The sequence below is a fragment of the Mustelus asterias genome, chromosome 18 (assembly GCF_964213995.1).
Source record: "Mustelus asterias chromosome 18, sMusAst1.hap1.1, whole genome shotgun sequence".
NCBI classification, from domain to species: Eukaryota; Metazoa; Chordata; class Chondrichthyes; order Carcharhiniformes; family Triakidae; genus Mustelus; species Mustelus asterias.
The window spans coordinates 52,270,705-52,285,288 of NC_135818.1; the positions used below are offsets into that span (position 1 = coordinate 52,270,705).

Here is a 14,584-nt window from a genome sequence, read left to right on the forward strand (position 1 = left end):
GGGCTGCTTTGTCATGGATGGTGTCAAGCTTTTTGAGTGTTTTCGTAGCTGCACCCATCCAGGCAAATGAGAGTATTCCATCACATTCTTGACTTGTGCCTTGTAGATGGTGGACAGACTTTGAGGAGGTGAGTTACTCACCACAGGATCCCTAGCTCTGACCTGCTCTTGTAGCCACAGTATTTATATGGCTAGTCTAGTTCAGTTTTTGGTCAATAGTAACTCCCAGGATGTTGATAATGGGGGATTCTGGGATAGTAATATCATTGAATGTCAAGGGCAGATGGTTAGATTCTCTCTTGTTGGAGATGGTCATTGCCTGGCACTTATGAGATGTGAATGTTACTTGCTATTGATCAACCCAAGCCTGGATATTGTCCAGGCCTTGCTGCATTTGGGCATGGACTGCTTCAGTATCTGAGGAGTCGCAAGTAGTGCTGAACAATTGCAATCGTCAGTGAACATCCTCTCTTCTGACCTTATGATGGAAGGAAGGTCATTGATGAAGCAGCTGAAGGTAGTTGGGCCTAGTGCGTTCCCCTGGGACCACCTGTGGTAATGTCCTGAAACTGAGGTGATTGACCGCTAACAACCACAACTATCTTCCTTTGTGCCGGGTTTGACTCCAATCAGCAGAGAGTTTTCCCCTTGACTCCAGTTTTGCTAGGGCTCTTTGATGTCATATTCAAGCAACAGTGGCCTTGCTATCAAGGGTAGTCACTCTCACCTCACCTCTGGAGTTCAGCTGTTTTGTCCATGTTTGAACCAAGGCTGTAATGAGGTCAGGAGCGTTAGTGAGCAGCGTCACTTGATAGCACTAAAAATTGATGACCTCTTCCATCACTCTACTGGCGATTTGAGAATAGACTAATGGGGTGGTAATTGGCCGGGTTGGATTTGTCCTGTTTCTTATGTACAGGACAGCCTGGGCAATTTTCCACATCGCTGGGTAGATGCCAGTGTTGTAACTGTACTGAAACAGCTTGGCTAGGGGCGTGGCAAGTTCTGGAGCACAAGCCTTCAGTACTATTGCCAGACTTTTGTCCGAACCCATAGCCTTTGCAGTATCCAGTGCCTTCAACCATTTATTGATCATATGTGGTGTGAATCGAATTAGCTGAGGATGATATCTGTGGTGCCGAGGACCACTGGGGGTGGCCAGGATGGATCATCCACTTGGCACTTTGTGGCTGAAGATTGTTGTGAATGCTTCAGCCTTATCTTTTACACTGATGCGCTGGGCTTCTCCATCATTGAGGAAGGGGATATTTGTGTAGCCTCCTCCTCCAGTGAGTTGTTTAGTTGTCCACCACCATTCCCTGCTTGATGTGGCAGGACTGCAGGGCTTAGATCTGATCTATTGGTTGTGGGATCGCTGAGCTCTATTACTTGCTGCTTATCCTGTTTGGCACACAAGTACTCCTGTGTTGTGGCTTTACCATGTTGGCATCTCATTATTAGGTATGCTTAGTGTTGCTCCTGGCATGCCCTCCTACACGCTTCATTGAACCAGGGTTGATCCTCTGGCTTGGTGGTAATGGTAGAGTGGGGGCTATGCTGGACCATGAGGTTATAGATTGTGGTTGAGGACAATCCTGTTGTTGCTGGTGGCTCACAGCACCTCATGGATGCCCAGTCTTGAGTTGCTAGATCTGTTTGAAGTCTATCCCATTTAACATGGTGGTAGAACCATCCTCCGTGTGATTCCCCAACCACCCTCCCACATCCTTTCCCCCACTCCCCACCCCAACAACCCTAACACCTCACACACTTACCTTCTCTGCAGTCAACGGTCGGAATTCTCTGGCCGTTCATGCCGGCGGGATTCTCCGGTCCCTTCAGCAGCGCACCCCTGCCCGCGGGTTTCCCGCTGCTATGGGGTGACTTCAATGGGAATTCTCATTGACCGTGGTGGGACCAGAGAATCCCACCGCTAGCAAATAACGTGCCACCTCCCATGGGCAGGAAACAGGCCCAAAGTGGCTGGGACATTTAAACATACTGATTTATGGTCAGCTAGTGCTGTAAAAAGGAGGCGTGCCTTTGTTTCCCCCGATGCCCCTGCAGTCTGAGGACCTTCAGGCGCAGTTACACTGCACGTTCCTCAGCAGGCCTGAGGTCAGAGGTCCGGCCAAGAAAGGTGCAACTCCAGCTTAATGTAAGTGAAAAGGAGCGGGTTGGCAATCTGACAGAGATTTCCCCACCACAGAAGATTGGAGCTAAACTCCAGGGTTCTATGTTATAAAGCCAGCCTAGTGACACTACAATCTCAGGAATACCATTTCTGCCTTATATCTAGTAATGTGATCATGTGACTTTGGAGGTTGTAACAATACAACCGTCTCATTGCGTGTACTGGGTACTGTGATCTCTCATGTTCCGTGGTCTCTCTTCTAGCTTCTCAAAGCAGGTGGATAAACATTGTACAATGAGATAAGGCCAATTGTAAATCACAAACTTGTTTATCTTGCATGATAAGCTGGACTGAAGCAACCTTGGGGAGGAGTAGGGGTCAAAGGAAAAAGCCAAATGAAATGCTAAGTGTAATAGAAATAATTATTTCAGAGAACCATTATAAGATAAACTATGATCGCAAAAGAAGGAGTCATATGTACAAAATTGTTTTTAAAAGAAAACCAGTTCAGGAAACATTGATTTATTATTGTCACATGCACTGGGATACAGTGAAAAGTATTGTTTCTTCTGTGTTATACAGACAAAAACGTACCATTCATGAAGTACCTAAGGGAAAAGGATAGGGTGCAGTTACAGATAGCGTGTAGAGAAAGATCAGCTTGATATATCATCATAGAAATCATAGAAACCCTACAGTGTAGAAAGAGGCCATTCGGCCCATCGAGTCTACACCGACCACAATCCCACCCAGGCCCTACCCCCATATCCCTACATATTTACCCGCTAATCCCTCTAACCTACCCATCTCAAGACACTAAGGGGCAATTTTAGCACGGCCAATCAACCTAACCCGCACATCTTTGGACTGTGGGAGGAAACCGGAGCACCCGGAGGAAACCCACGCAGACACGAGGAGAATGTGCAAACTCCACACAGACAGTGACCCAAGCCGGGAATCGAACCCAGGTCCCTGGAGCTGTGAAGCAGCAGTGCTAACCACTGTGCTACCGTGCCGCCAAATATATGATAGGTCCATTCAAAAGTCTTGTGACAGCAGGTGAGAAACTGTCCTTGAGTTGGTTGGTACTCGACCTCAGACTTTTGTACCTTTTTCCCAATGGAAGAAGGTGGAAGAGTGTATGGCCTGGGGTACGTGGGGTCTTTGATTATGCTGGCTGCTTTTCCAAGGCACCGGCAGTCTAGACTGAGTCAATGGATGGGAGGCTGGTTTGCGTGATGGACTGGGGGCTACGTTCATAACCCTTTGTAGTTTCTTGCGGTCTTGGGCAGAGCAGGATCCATACCAAGCTGTGAAACCACTGGCTGCCGTGATTAATATCTGGGACTGTCTTCTGAGTTGAGTAATGGAGCTAAAATACTGGGATAATTCAGTCGGCAGCGAGATGCTGTGATGGGATCACACGAGGTTTCAATTGAAAAATGAGTTAGGTGGGTCAAGCACCTAAATCATATCTGGAAACTTCCCTGTACATGTCGGTTGACCATATATTCTCTCAATTCGAAGACACTTTAAAAAAATAAATCAAATGTTGTTCCTTCATAAAAGACTACTTAAAATGTATTTTATTTCGGTGACAGTGTTGCTATTCCCAAAACAAACGGCATCACCTAATTAATGCCAGTGTACAATACAGAACCATCAAAATCACAGCGGGGGGGTGTGTAAAATACGATGGCTCGCCCACTGCCTTTCCATCCACCCCCCCGATCCAGTCCCCATTTTTAAACAAATTATGAAAGTCCAAATAGCTTGTGAGGCAAGCAATTAACCTGAATACTGACTGCTCTGCCCACAACATAAAACAGCTTGTGTTGTTTCAGAAGCTGGTGCTATGTCTCATCCAGAGAGACTGGAGTCCTGCTCTCGAAGTTACTTCAAACTGGTTTATTCACACTATGTACACCAGTGATGGGCAACCTAGGGCTGGTGTTTGGGCCACATGTGTCGTGACTACAATCTTCAGTGAGCTTCAAGATGGAAATCAGACTTGTTGACTAACCATGAATAAGATAAATACATTTAATACATGCTGAATATTTCATAACCGGTTATAGAAAATGCTAAATCATTTATATAGAATCATAGAAACCCTACAGTACAGAAAGAGGCCATTCGGCCCATCGAGTCTGCACCGACCACAATCCCACCCAGGCCCCACCCCCATATCCCGACACATTTTACCCACTAATCCCTCTAATCTACGCATCCCAGGACACTAAGGGGCAATTTTAGCATGGCCAATCAACCTAACCCGCACATCTTTGGACTGTGGGAGGAAACCGGAGCACCCGGAGGAAACCCATATTAGTAGAACTATCATCAACTTAAAATGGTAAAAACATAAGAAATATTTACACTTTGGACACAAAGAGAACGCAGGAATCCCACAAAAGGTGGTGTGTGCAATTAGCATGCAATTTGCTTCACTTGCCCTTGCTTCACATGCGTATCACTTCAGTCATACCGGTTGGGAAAAAAACTACATTGATGGAAATCAGCGGAATGGGGCAACACTGCGTGGGCTATGGTGAGCAAAATGTCTTGTGGGCTGCACTCAGAACCCAGGTGGACTGCATGTAGCCCCTGGGCAGTAGTTTGCCCACCACTGATATACATTGTATATGATGATGAGCTACAAAGTAGGCATATCTCTCCTGAATTCTGCCTGCTCTATCTGCTGTATGGAGTCTCCAGCACTTGTTGCCTCCCTCACCCCTGTTGCCTCCCTCGCCCCTGTTGCCTCCCTCGCCCCTGTTGCCTCTCTGTTTACATCACTCATTCCCATAATTATTCTATTAACCCATTACACTGCAGGGTAAGTGGGGGTACGCCCTTCGGGGGTTGCCCTGTGCCCATCGGGGGCACTCCCTCAAGATGTTCCATCCACTCTGTTCCTTCCCGCCTGTCCTCCAAAGCCTGCCCCCATCACTCCCTTGCTTCTCCCTACTCTCTGTGATCCCTCCCTGTCCAATGCCCTTGACTTATCTCAGTCCGGGATTCATGTTGTCGTCTTCCTGCTCCTCCATTCAGTTGCAGCAGTGCCCGCGACGGAGTTCTGGCACTGCTGGGACTGTTAGAGCTGCCGGCCAACCAGAGTAGCTGGCAGCATTGGAGGCCAGGATGTCCTCTCACTGAGGGTGTAGATGTCCCACTCTTATCCCCGTTTATGCTCTTGGCTCTGCTTTCTTGCTGCAGAGTAAGAGTTAACAACACCAGGTTAAAGTCCAACAGGTTTATTTGGTAAGGAGCAGCGCTCCGAAAGCTAATGGCATTTGCTACCAAATAAACCTGTTGGACTTTAACCTGGTGTTGTTAAAACTCTTACTGTGTTTACCCCAGTCCAACGCCGGCATCTCCACTTCTTGCTGCAGGGCCGTGTCGGTCTCAGTGGCACCAACTGTCCTCCCTTGTTGCCACTGGTGTATTTTGGGCCACATATCATTTGGCCTTGATTGCTTTTTTTTATTTTTAGACCAATTAACATTTTTTTTTAGTGTGGTTTCTCTTTGAATATTGATGTCTAGTGGTGATTCTTCCACATCCTCCTCAGGAACTCTGACAAAGTCTCCTTCACATTCCTCTGTAAAACTGAGACAAAATACTGATTTAGCTGCTCTGTCATTACCTCACATTCAAGTACAAAATGGCCTCCTCCATCACTAACTAGTCTCTTTAACTAGCCCTTTGCTGCCTCCATGCTTATCAAAGCCCTTGCCGTTGCCGCCTTAATTTCAGTTTTTGCATTCCTTCTACACTTTTTTAAATGTTTCTCAGCTTGCTTACATATTATTCCCCCACTGTAGTTAATGCCTGTGTTTTTAAACTTATTTTTCACTCCAATCTGCTTATCCCTAGAATCCACCTATCGATGTGCTGCTTTTACTCCTATTCTGAATTTAATTAAATGTAAATCTCATTTAAATACACCCCCGCCCCCCACCACCACCCCCACTGCTGGTCTACTATTTATATCACTTTTTCCAATTTATTATTTTGGGCTTAGACCTCTCTTCACTCTATTCAGAGAATTGAGTGGTTGTAAGAAAGCATTCTAAGCGATTGTTTCACCCCAACAGGTGGAGATTCACGAAGTGTAGAATCCACCCAGCGACAGCCGAGCGTGTGTGAACGCTGGAGACTGAGCCTTCTGGAACATTATGGCGGCAGACCGGCTGATGATCAGTATATCCCTGAGTGTGATGAGTTTGGGAACTTTCACGCCTTGCAATGCCACGGGAACAGCGGTTACTGTTGGTGTGTGGATAAAGACGGTCGAGAGATTCAAGGAACTAGAACTGAACCTGGCAGTCTACCAGCATGTGAGAACTTCCACCTTTTGGTTGTAAAGTGAAAATGAACGACCTTTTTTTTAAAAGATAGAGGGAAAGAATAATGAAAGTGACCGAACAAAAGCTGGTAAAATGTTTGCTTTCCAAACTGAGTTTAAATCATCAGGGCACTTTTAGAAAGGAGCATCGTTTCTTTCATTGCATTTGTATAACGTCTTTTCAGGTCAATGTAAATGAAAGTACTTTTTTGGATTGTACTCACTGTTGGGAATAATGGCTTGGCGTGGCACAAAACTGGCCTCCATGCTTTCCCCCCAACTCTCTCCTCTCCCCCTGGTGGTCCCTGCCCAGCCAGCACCACTAGGCCTCACTCAGCCAACTCGATCTCTTCCCTCCTTAGCGATCACAGGAAGGGTTATCCATGCCCTGGTTTGGGCCTGTGGATTTACACAGGCGAGGAGGTTGGGAGGAGATTTGATTGGAGTATTCAAAATCAAGAGGGATGTGGATGGAAGGGATAGGAAGGAACTGTTCCCGTTGGTGGAAAGACCTCTATTCAAATAAGGAGGTAGAGAGAAAACAGGGAACTATAGACCAGTGAGCCTATTGTCGGTACTGGGGAAGTTTCAAGAGTCCATTATCAAGGATTTGACAAGTCAGCATTTGGAAGGCAGTGGTATAATCAGACAAAGTCAGCATGGATTTACAAAAGGGAAATCGTGCTTGACGAATCTATTGGAATTTTCTGAGGATGTTAAGAGTAGAGTTGACTGAGGAGAACCAATGGATGTGGTTTATTTAAACTTTCAGAAGGCTTTTGACAAGGTCTCACATAACAAACTACTATGTAAAGTTAAAGCACATGGGATTGCAGGTAATGCCTTGCGATGGATAGAAAGCTGGTTAGCAGATAGGAGTCTTTATCATGCGATCCTAGAATCAGAATTTATGTCACACTATTTGTAACTCCCACAGTTGCGTGGACCTGCAGAGTTTCACTGGCTGTCTTGTCTGGAGACAATACACATCTTTTTAGCCTGTCTTGATGCTCTCTCCACTCCCATTGTTTTGTTTCTTAAAGACTGGATTAGTTGTAAGTATTCGCATTCCAACCATTATTCATGTAAATTGAGTCTGTGTCTTATAAGTTCTGTTTGTGAACAGAATTCCCACTCACCTGAAGAAGGGGCTCAGAGCCTCGAAAGCTTGTGTGGCTTTTGCTACCAAATAAACCTGTTGGACTTTAACCTGGTGTTGTTAAACTTCTTACTGTAGCAGATAGGAAGCAAAGAGTTGGCATAAATGGGTCTTTTTCTGATTGACAGTCAGTGACTAATGGTTTGGAAGAGGGAACTGAATGTATGATCTCCAAATTTGCAGATGATACAAAGTTGGTTGCAAGGGTGAGCTGTGAGAAGGACGCAAAAATGCTTCAGTGTGATTTGTACAGGCTGTGCGTGTGGGCATCTGCATGGCAGATGTGGTATAATGTGGATAAATGTGAGGTTATCCACTTGGGTAGCAATAATAGGAAGACAAATTATTACTTGAATGGGTGTAAATTGAGAGAGATGGATACTTAACGAGACCTTGGAGTCACTGAAAGTAAGTGCGCAGGGACAGCAGGCAGTAAAGAAGGCAAATGGTATGTTGGCCTTCATGGCGATAGGAGTTGAGTATAGGGATAGGGATGTTTTGCTGCAATTGTATAGGGCATTGGTGACACTTGGAGTATTGTGTGTAGTACTGGTGTCCTTATCTGAGGAAAGATGTCCTTGCTATAGAAGGAGTAAAGCGAAGGTTTACCAGGCTGATTCCTGGGATGGCAAGTCTGTCATATTGGGACAGACTAAATCGGTTATTCATTGGAGTTTAGAAGAGTAATAATGATAAGTGTCCTCGAAACTTATAAAATTCTAACAGGGTTAGACAGGGTAGATTCAGAAAGAATGTTCCCGATGGTGGGGGAGTTCAGAACTAAGGGTGATAGTTTGAAGATAAGGGGTAAACCTTTTGGAACTAGAATATAGTTGAGGTCAAAACTTTGATTTCAAGAAGAAATTAGTTATAGCTCTAGGGGCTAGAGGGATAGGATATTGAATTCGATGATCAGCCATGATCAAAATGGTGGAGCAGGCTCATAGGGCTGAATGGCCTACTCCTGCTTCTAGTTTCTATGACCGAGAATCCGAGGACGTAGATTTAAAATAATTGGCAGAGGAAGCCATGGCGATGTGAGGAAAGTCCTTTTCACGCAGCAAGTAGTTCGGATCTGGAATACACTGCCTGGAAGTGTAATGGAGACAGGTTCAATTGAGGCATTCGAAAGGAAATTGGGTTATTATCTGAAAATGAAAAATGTGGAGCACTACAGGGAAAAGGCAGGGTTAGTGCCACTCAGTGAATTACTATCTCGGAGAGCCAGCACAGTCACAATGGGCTGAATGGCCTTTTTCTGTGTTGTAACCATTCTGTGATTCCATGAGAGCAACCAGTTTGTGCACAGCAAGACCTCACAAGCAGCAGCAAGCAGTTAATCTAGTCTTGTGATGTTGGTTGAGGGATAAGCATTGGCCCGAGGACACCAGGGGTGACTCCCCTATCCTCCTTCAAATAGAGTCAAGAAATCTTTCGCATCCCATCTGAATGGACAGATTGTGTATCGGTTTAACGTCTCATCCTAGAGGTAGTGCAGCACTCTCTCAATACCATACTGGAAAATCAGCCTATATATTATGCTCTGGAGTAGGCTTTGAACCCACAATCTTTTGACACAAGTGGACTTTTCCCAAAATTGCGTAGTGTGTTGGATCAGGTGAGAAAAGCTGTGTGAAACTCACTGGCTTCACAGACACCTTTTCTCACCTGATTGAACAACACTCTGTACAATTTCAGAGTGCTGGAGGGCCGGGACCTAAACACAACAGGATTCTGAGTTTGGAGCACATTTTTTAAAGAGCATCCTGATCCCAAAGTTACATATAAGGCCCACTCCCCCTCCCGAACGGATATCGAGAGTACTCCCCCACCCTAACTGCCTTGGAGATATGGAGATATTCCCCCACAGGGAAATTGGGGACCCCCATAAGCATGGGGCAAGTCCCCCACCGCAACACCAACATTGTGGCATCTGCCCTCTTCCCACAGCACAGATAAGGGGAACTTCTTCCTCCATCCCCATGGAGGAAAATTACCACCCCTGCCAGAGATCCATTGGTGCTGCCTCCTTCATGTGCTCCCTTGGCACTGCTGGAGGCACTGCCAGTGGGCAATGCCGGGGGGGCAATGTCCCGCCTTTTCCCTCAACCCCCGGGGCTTACCAGCACATTTGCACCCCTGGCGTGATCAACACAAATGGTTTTTGCTTTCGAAAATCAGCAGTGATTTGTGCCAGCATGTTGGCATCACATCGCTGGGGGCGGAGGGGGGGGGTGCGTCATGGACGGACGCTACGGCATCAAGCCCAGTAATCACATTTAAATTTATGTAAATATATGGAAATCAGGTCCATGTCCTTTCTGGTGTGAACCCTGATTATGTCATGGGGGGGTGTGGGGTGTGGTGGTGGGGGGGGGGGGGGTGGAGGGTGGTGGGGGGGGGTGGAGGGGGGGGTGGAGGGTGGGGGGGGGTGGGGGGGGGGTGGGGGGGGTGGGGGGGGATGGAGGGTGGGGGGGGATGGAGGGTGGGGGGGGGGTGGAGGGTGGGGGGGGGGGTGGAGGGTGGGGGGGGGGGTGGAGGGTGGGGGTGGAGGGTGGGGGGGGGGTGGAGGGTGGGGGGGGAGGTGGGGGGGGTGGAGGTGGGGGGGGTGGAGGGTGGAAGGGGGGGGGGTGGAGGGGAGGGGAGGGGGGGGTGGAGGGGAGGGGGGGGTGGAGGGGGGGGGGGGTGGTGGGTGGTTCTCAAGCTATGATCTCACCGGCACAAATCCTGTTTCTAGCCACTCGCCATTACGAGATTTACACCCCTGACTAACTGGGTGGCTAGATCGCAGCCAAGATTACTACAAATTAAGTCAAGGTTGAACTATGCATTATTATGGAGAGCAAGAGCACAAAATCACAGTTTGTATTGGTTAATCAGAATTGTTCTTGCTCATTGTCTTTTGATGACACACTGCAGTGTAACCATTGTAGCTTCCTAAAGATTTTCGATTCATCCTAGTGATTTATGAATGTTTCTTTCTGTTGAATTTGCCAGGTATACCAACTGTTGCACCCCCCATCATACAGCCTACTCCAGCGCCTGTCGTGACTCCACCACGCACGGGTACCTTCCTTTTATATGCTCAGGGACAGCACATTGGGTACCTGCCCCTGAATGGTACTCAGCTAAACAAAGCGGGAGCCAAGAGCCTGTTAGCTCTTCATGTAAAGTATCTATTTTTATAAGTTTCTCCATTGGAATAGCCCCAGATAAATTTAGCACTTGGGAAGGGGAAACGGCAGGTTATTTTCATTTTTCAGCTAATGTAAATGGGTCAAAACTATTAAACTGCACCCATGCATAGAGAAGGAAAATTAGAACAAACACTGGGACAGGAAAATTAATGATACAATGCTTCAGTTCATATCATTTGCATAGTTGTGCAAATGAGATGAAAGAACGTAGAGATGTTAACTGGTAAGTTGAAAGAAAGACTTGCATTTATGTAGCTCCTTACATGATCTCCGGCCATCCCAAAGAGTTTTACCAGTTAATTATGTTTGATAAGTAGTCACTGTTAGAATGCAGAAGTTGTTTCTCTTGTGTTATGATTTGTTGAGGGCATTTTTATTCTTTAAGATGTTTCAGGCTTATGGAGCCTGCGTTGAGCGATGGATCCTGACATTTCTGGGGGTTGCCCCACCGAGTGAAACCCCAACTGAGCATAGTCCAAGTCCCAGCCCTTTTTCCAAACCTTGGAGACAGGGTCACGAGCAGAGTCAAGGTAGACCATGGACTGCCCAGGGAAACCTGGCCCACGTTGGCCTTTTCCTGCCCTTTGTGAGGTGAAACAGCACTTTGCCGCTCTGCCTCGGGACCCCTGAACACTAAATGAGCCAAAGAGAAATGTTTTCCACTGGAGTCATTCTGCCACTAGAGAGGCTAAACCATTGCTTTGCAATTGTTGACTTCAATCCAGTAAAGGTACGGAACCTTCAAAAGAACTCGTACCTGGTCTCAACTGAGATGAAATGGACTGAATCCTTAGATGTAGGAATTTATCAGGGAAGCCCAGGAATTCCTCCCCCCAACACACTTTGTTATGGGGCAGGGATAAGGGATCCTAAATCAACCCATGATTTCCCCCACCCACTCGCCCCACCACTGACCAGCATTTAAAGGTTGAATCTAAACAATGTAGAATTCCAATGAAACCAACATGGTGTCGTATTCCAGATGGCCGTCAGAGAGACATCTGACTCGTGCCCTCTCCCGACCCAGGGATTTTGGGGTCATGGTTTTTAACTACCTTGTTGAAAAAATCCATCAGTGCACGCCTAACCTGCTTTCGCTCAGGTCTTCTCTGTGCTGAGTCTGGAGGTGAAAGCTATGAAAGGGAATGAAGGGAATGGTCAGGGCCTTTCTGCTTATTGTCCATGTGTGCAGGCCAGCGAGAAGCAGAAAACCGAGCACCATCATTCGCACGTGTAAATGTATGTTCTGTACCTGCTGCCAGCTCCTCTCTATGTAATGAAACACCATCTGCAGAGGGTTTTTATTTTTGGGAGATTCTCAGTAAATCATTACCAAATTGGAGGAGATAATTGGCAGTAATGTCACATTCTGTGAATCAGTTTCTCTCTAGAGAAAACATTCATTTAAAGTAATTCTGCTGCCATTTACATACTAGAGTATTTTGTTTCATAGGTAGCTTTAAATGTCTCCTGTATTGCCACTTTCTCTGTTCGCCTTTCTACAATGGTCTAATGGTGTTTATGCGTCTATATTTTACACGAATTGATGTTTAACAGAAGAAATTGGCTTTAAACTTGGATGAAGTAGACATTAATGCCAAAAATGTTGCTAGTTAAACAAAGCTGTGTACATTGTGATCTCTTCCCAGTTGGATAATGTGTGCAAATTTGAGTGTATATTTGAGTTTCTCCAGCTGTTGTTCTGATTTGTAAAGTTGTCCAGATTAGGTTCGCTGCTTTTTGAATTTCCAACTGGTGGTCTGTGAGATGATTAATTGTTTTTTTCTATTTTATTTTTTCCTTCCAAGGGTTCAATTGTTATTGGCATTGACTATGACTGCAGGGACAAGATGGTTTATTGGACTGATGTTTCTGGCCGAACTATTAATCGAGTTAGTTTGGAACCAGGTGCTGAGCCAGAAATTATCATTAATTCAGGTGAGTTGTTAATAATTCAGGTTCTAAAATCTATTGTGCTTTTACAATCATCATCACCGCATGTGCTGTGCCTGAAGACAGGCCCTTGGCCCTTTATGTCTGCTGGTATTTCATCCTGAGTAAGAAGTTTAACAACACCAGGTTAAAGTCCAACAGGTTTAAACCTGTTGGACTTTAACCTGGTGTTGTTAAACTTCTTACTGTGTTTACCCCAGTCCAACGCCGGCATCTCCACATCATTTCATCCTGAGCCATTTTACTTGGTCAGTGATGGTTTGCCACTGCCTTCTGCTCTCCGGGGCAAGGCAAGGAGGCAGGTGCCACGTCTATGTCGGGCAGAAGGAGAATCGAGCCTGCGCTGTTAGCATTATTCTGAACCACACACAAACCATTTAGATAACTGAGTTAACAAGCCCCACTTTTACAATAGACCAGAACAAAGATCATGAATATAAGAACGTTACACAGTGTAAACTTAAACTTTTGTATAATTATGATTTATTTTTTATTAGACCAATATTAGCAGTCTTCTCTGCATTCTTCTTAAAGGATGGGCATGAACGGGGTGGGAGTGGAATGCTCTCAACTTTCTGATTGTGCCTCTCTTGCCCAAGTGTTACTTATGCTCTCTATTTATGGTGGTGTTTCTTACAATTCATGTTAAAATAGTCAATAATGGCTTACATTGATGTATTCCCCTCCAAACCAATGTTAAAAACATGGCCACGATCTCTTACCTATGCCGAATTAGTCAAGGGGGCTGGAGCATTGTTGGGGCCTTATGATTGACTTCAATGCCCTCAGGCAAGGAAGGGAGGGAAAATACATCAGTGATTAAATAATTGGCAGGTGATTCCACTATTTAACATTTCCTAGTGATCCTTATCGTAAGTGCATGATGATTGTAAATGAGGATAGAGTCAGGTCTCAGTTGAGCAGCCTACTGACACTCAGCCTAAGCTTATGAGAAGAATGGGCAGTTGGAAGAGGTACTACTGGCTGTCTGAACCTGTGGAGTTTTACCCAAAATGACTCGCTACTTTAGGAGAGTAGGAGACTAAATAGCAGTTACCCTTCCTTTCATTTATCTCTCCCATTTTTCCTTAGCTTCAACAATTTCTTTTCTAATTCAGGCTCATTGTTGTGCAACTCCAGAGTAGATAAATACATATAGGAAATCCAGAGCATTGGCTCTGGATGTCTTGTGACATGCTGCATTAGATTGTAAGTTCTGAGATCTTGCCAATGGAAATGATTAACTCATAGGGCAGAATTGTACACTTCCTGGGGTTGGGGGGGTTGGCAGGCAGGTGAGGGACATTAAAAGGGGACTATTAACACCCACTTAATGGCTTCTTCTCACCCCTGCTACAATTTCTCCTGTGGCAGAGGCCAGTGTTGATTGACTTTCAATGCTCGAGCTGGTGGTGGGCAGTGAGATTGGGGGGTTGTTACATCTTATGCGGTGCCCTAGGGTCCATCAGAGCATGCTCCCCCCCCACCCTCCTCATTGTCCCCTCCTTGCATGGCCTGTCCACTCTAGCACCCCACCCCCTCCTCACCACTTCACCAGGGCCTACCTGGATTTGCCAAAATCACGCCAACCCACTCCAAAGAGCTGCCAACTTGGAGTTAGGATTTCCTCCCCAGATGAGAAGTATTTCTTGCCTCAATTGAATCAATACTCACTGAGCATTAATTGGCTGCCATGCAACCCACTACAGCAGATCAGCCTCGCCACCTAGATTTATGCCAATGGGGGAGGGTGGTGGGCAGAAGCCCCATTGTTGCAGTGATTCTGCCCA

At 46.1% G+C, this 14,584-nt stretch overlaps 1 protein-coding gene across 1 annotated transcript in view; it reads left to right on the forward strand.

Moving 5' to 3' along the window:
* nid2a (nidogen 2a (osteonidogen)) overlaps positions 1-14,584 on the forward strand; it is a 145,445-nt gene that overhangs the window by 118,484 nt on the left and 12,377 nt on the right. The window contains exons 30-32 of the mRNA XM_078233935.1: positions 6,235-6,477; positions 10,642-10,811; positions 12,650-12,779. Coding sequence (XP_078090061.1) covers positions 6,235-6,477; positions 10,642-10,811; positions 12,650-12,779 — 543 coding nt within the window. The remainder of the gene's footprint in view (positions 1-6,234; positions 6,478-10,641; positions 10,812-12,649; positions 12,780-14,584) is intronic.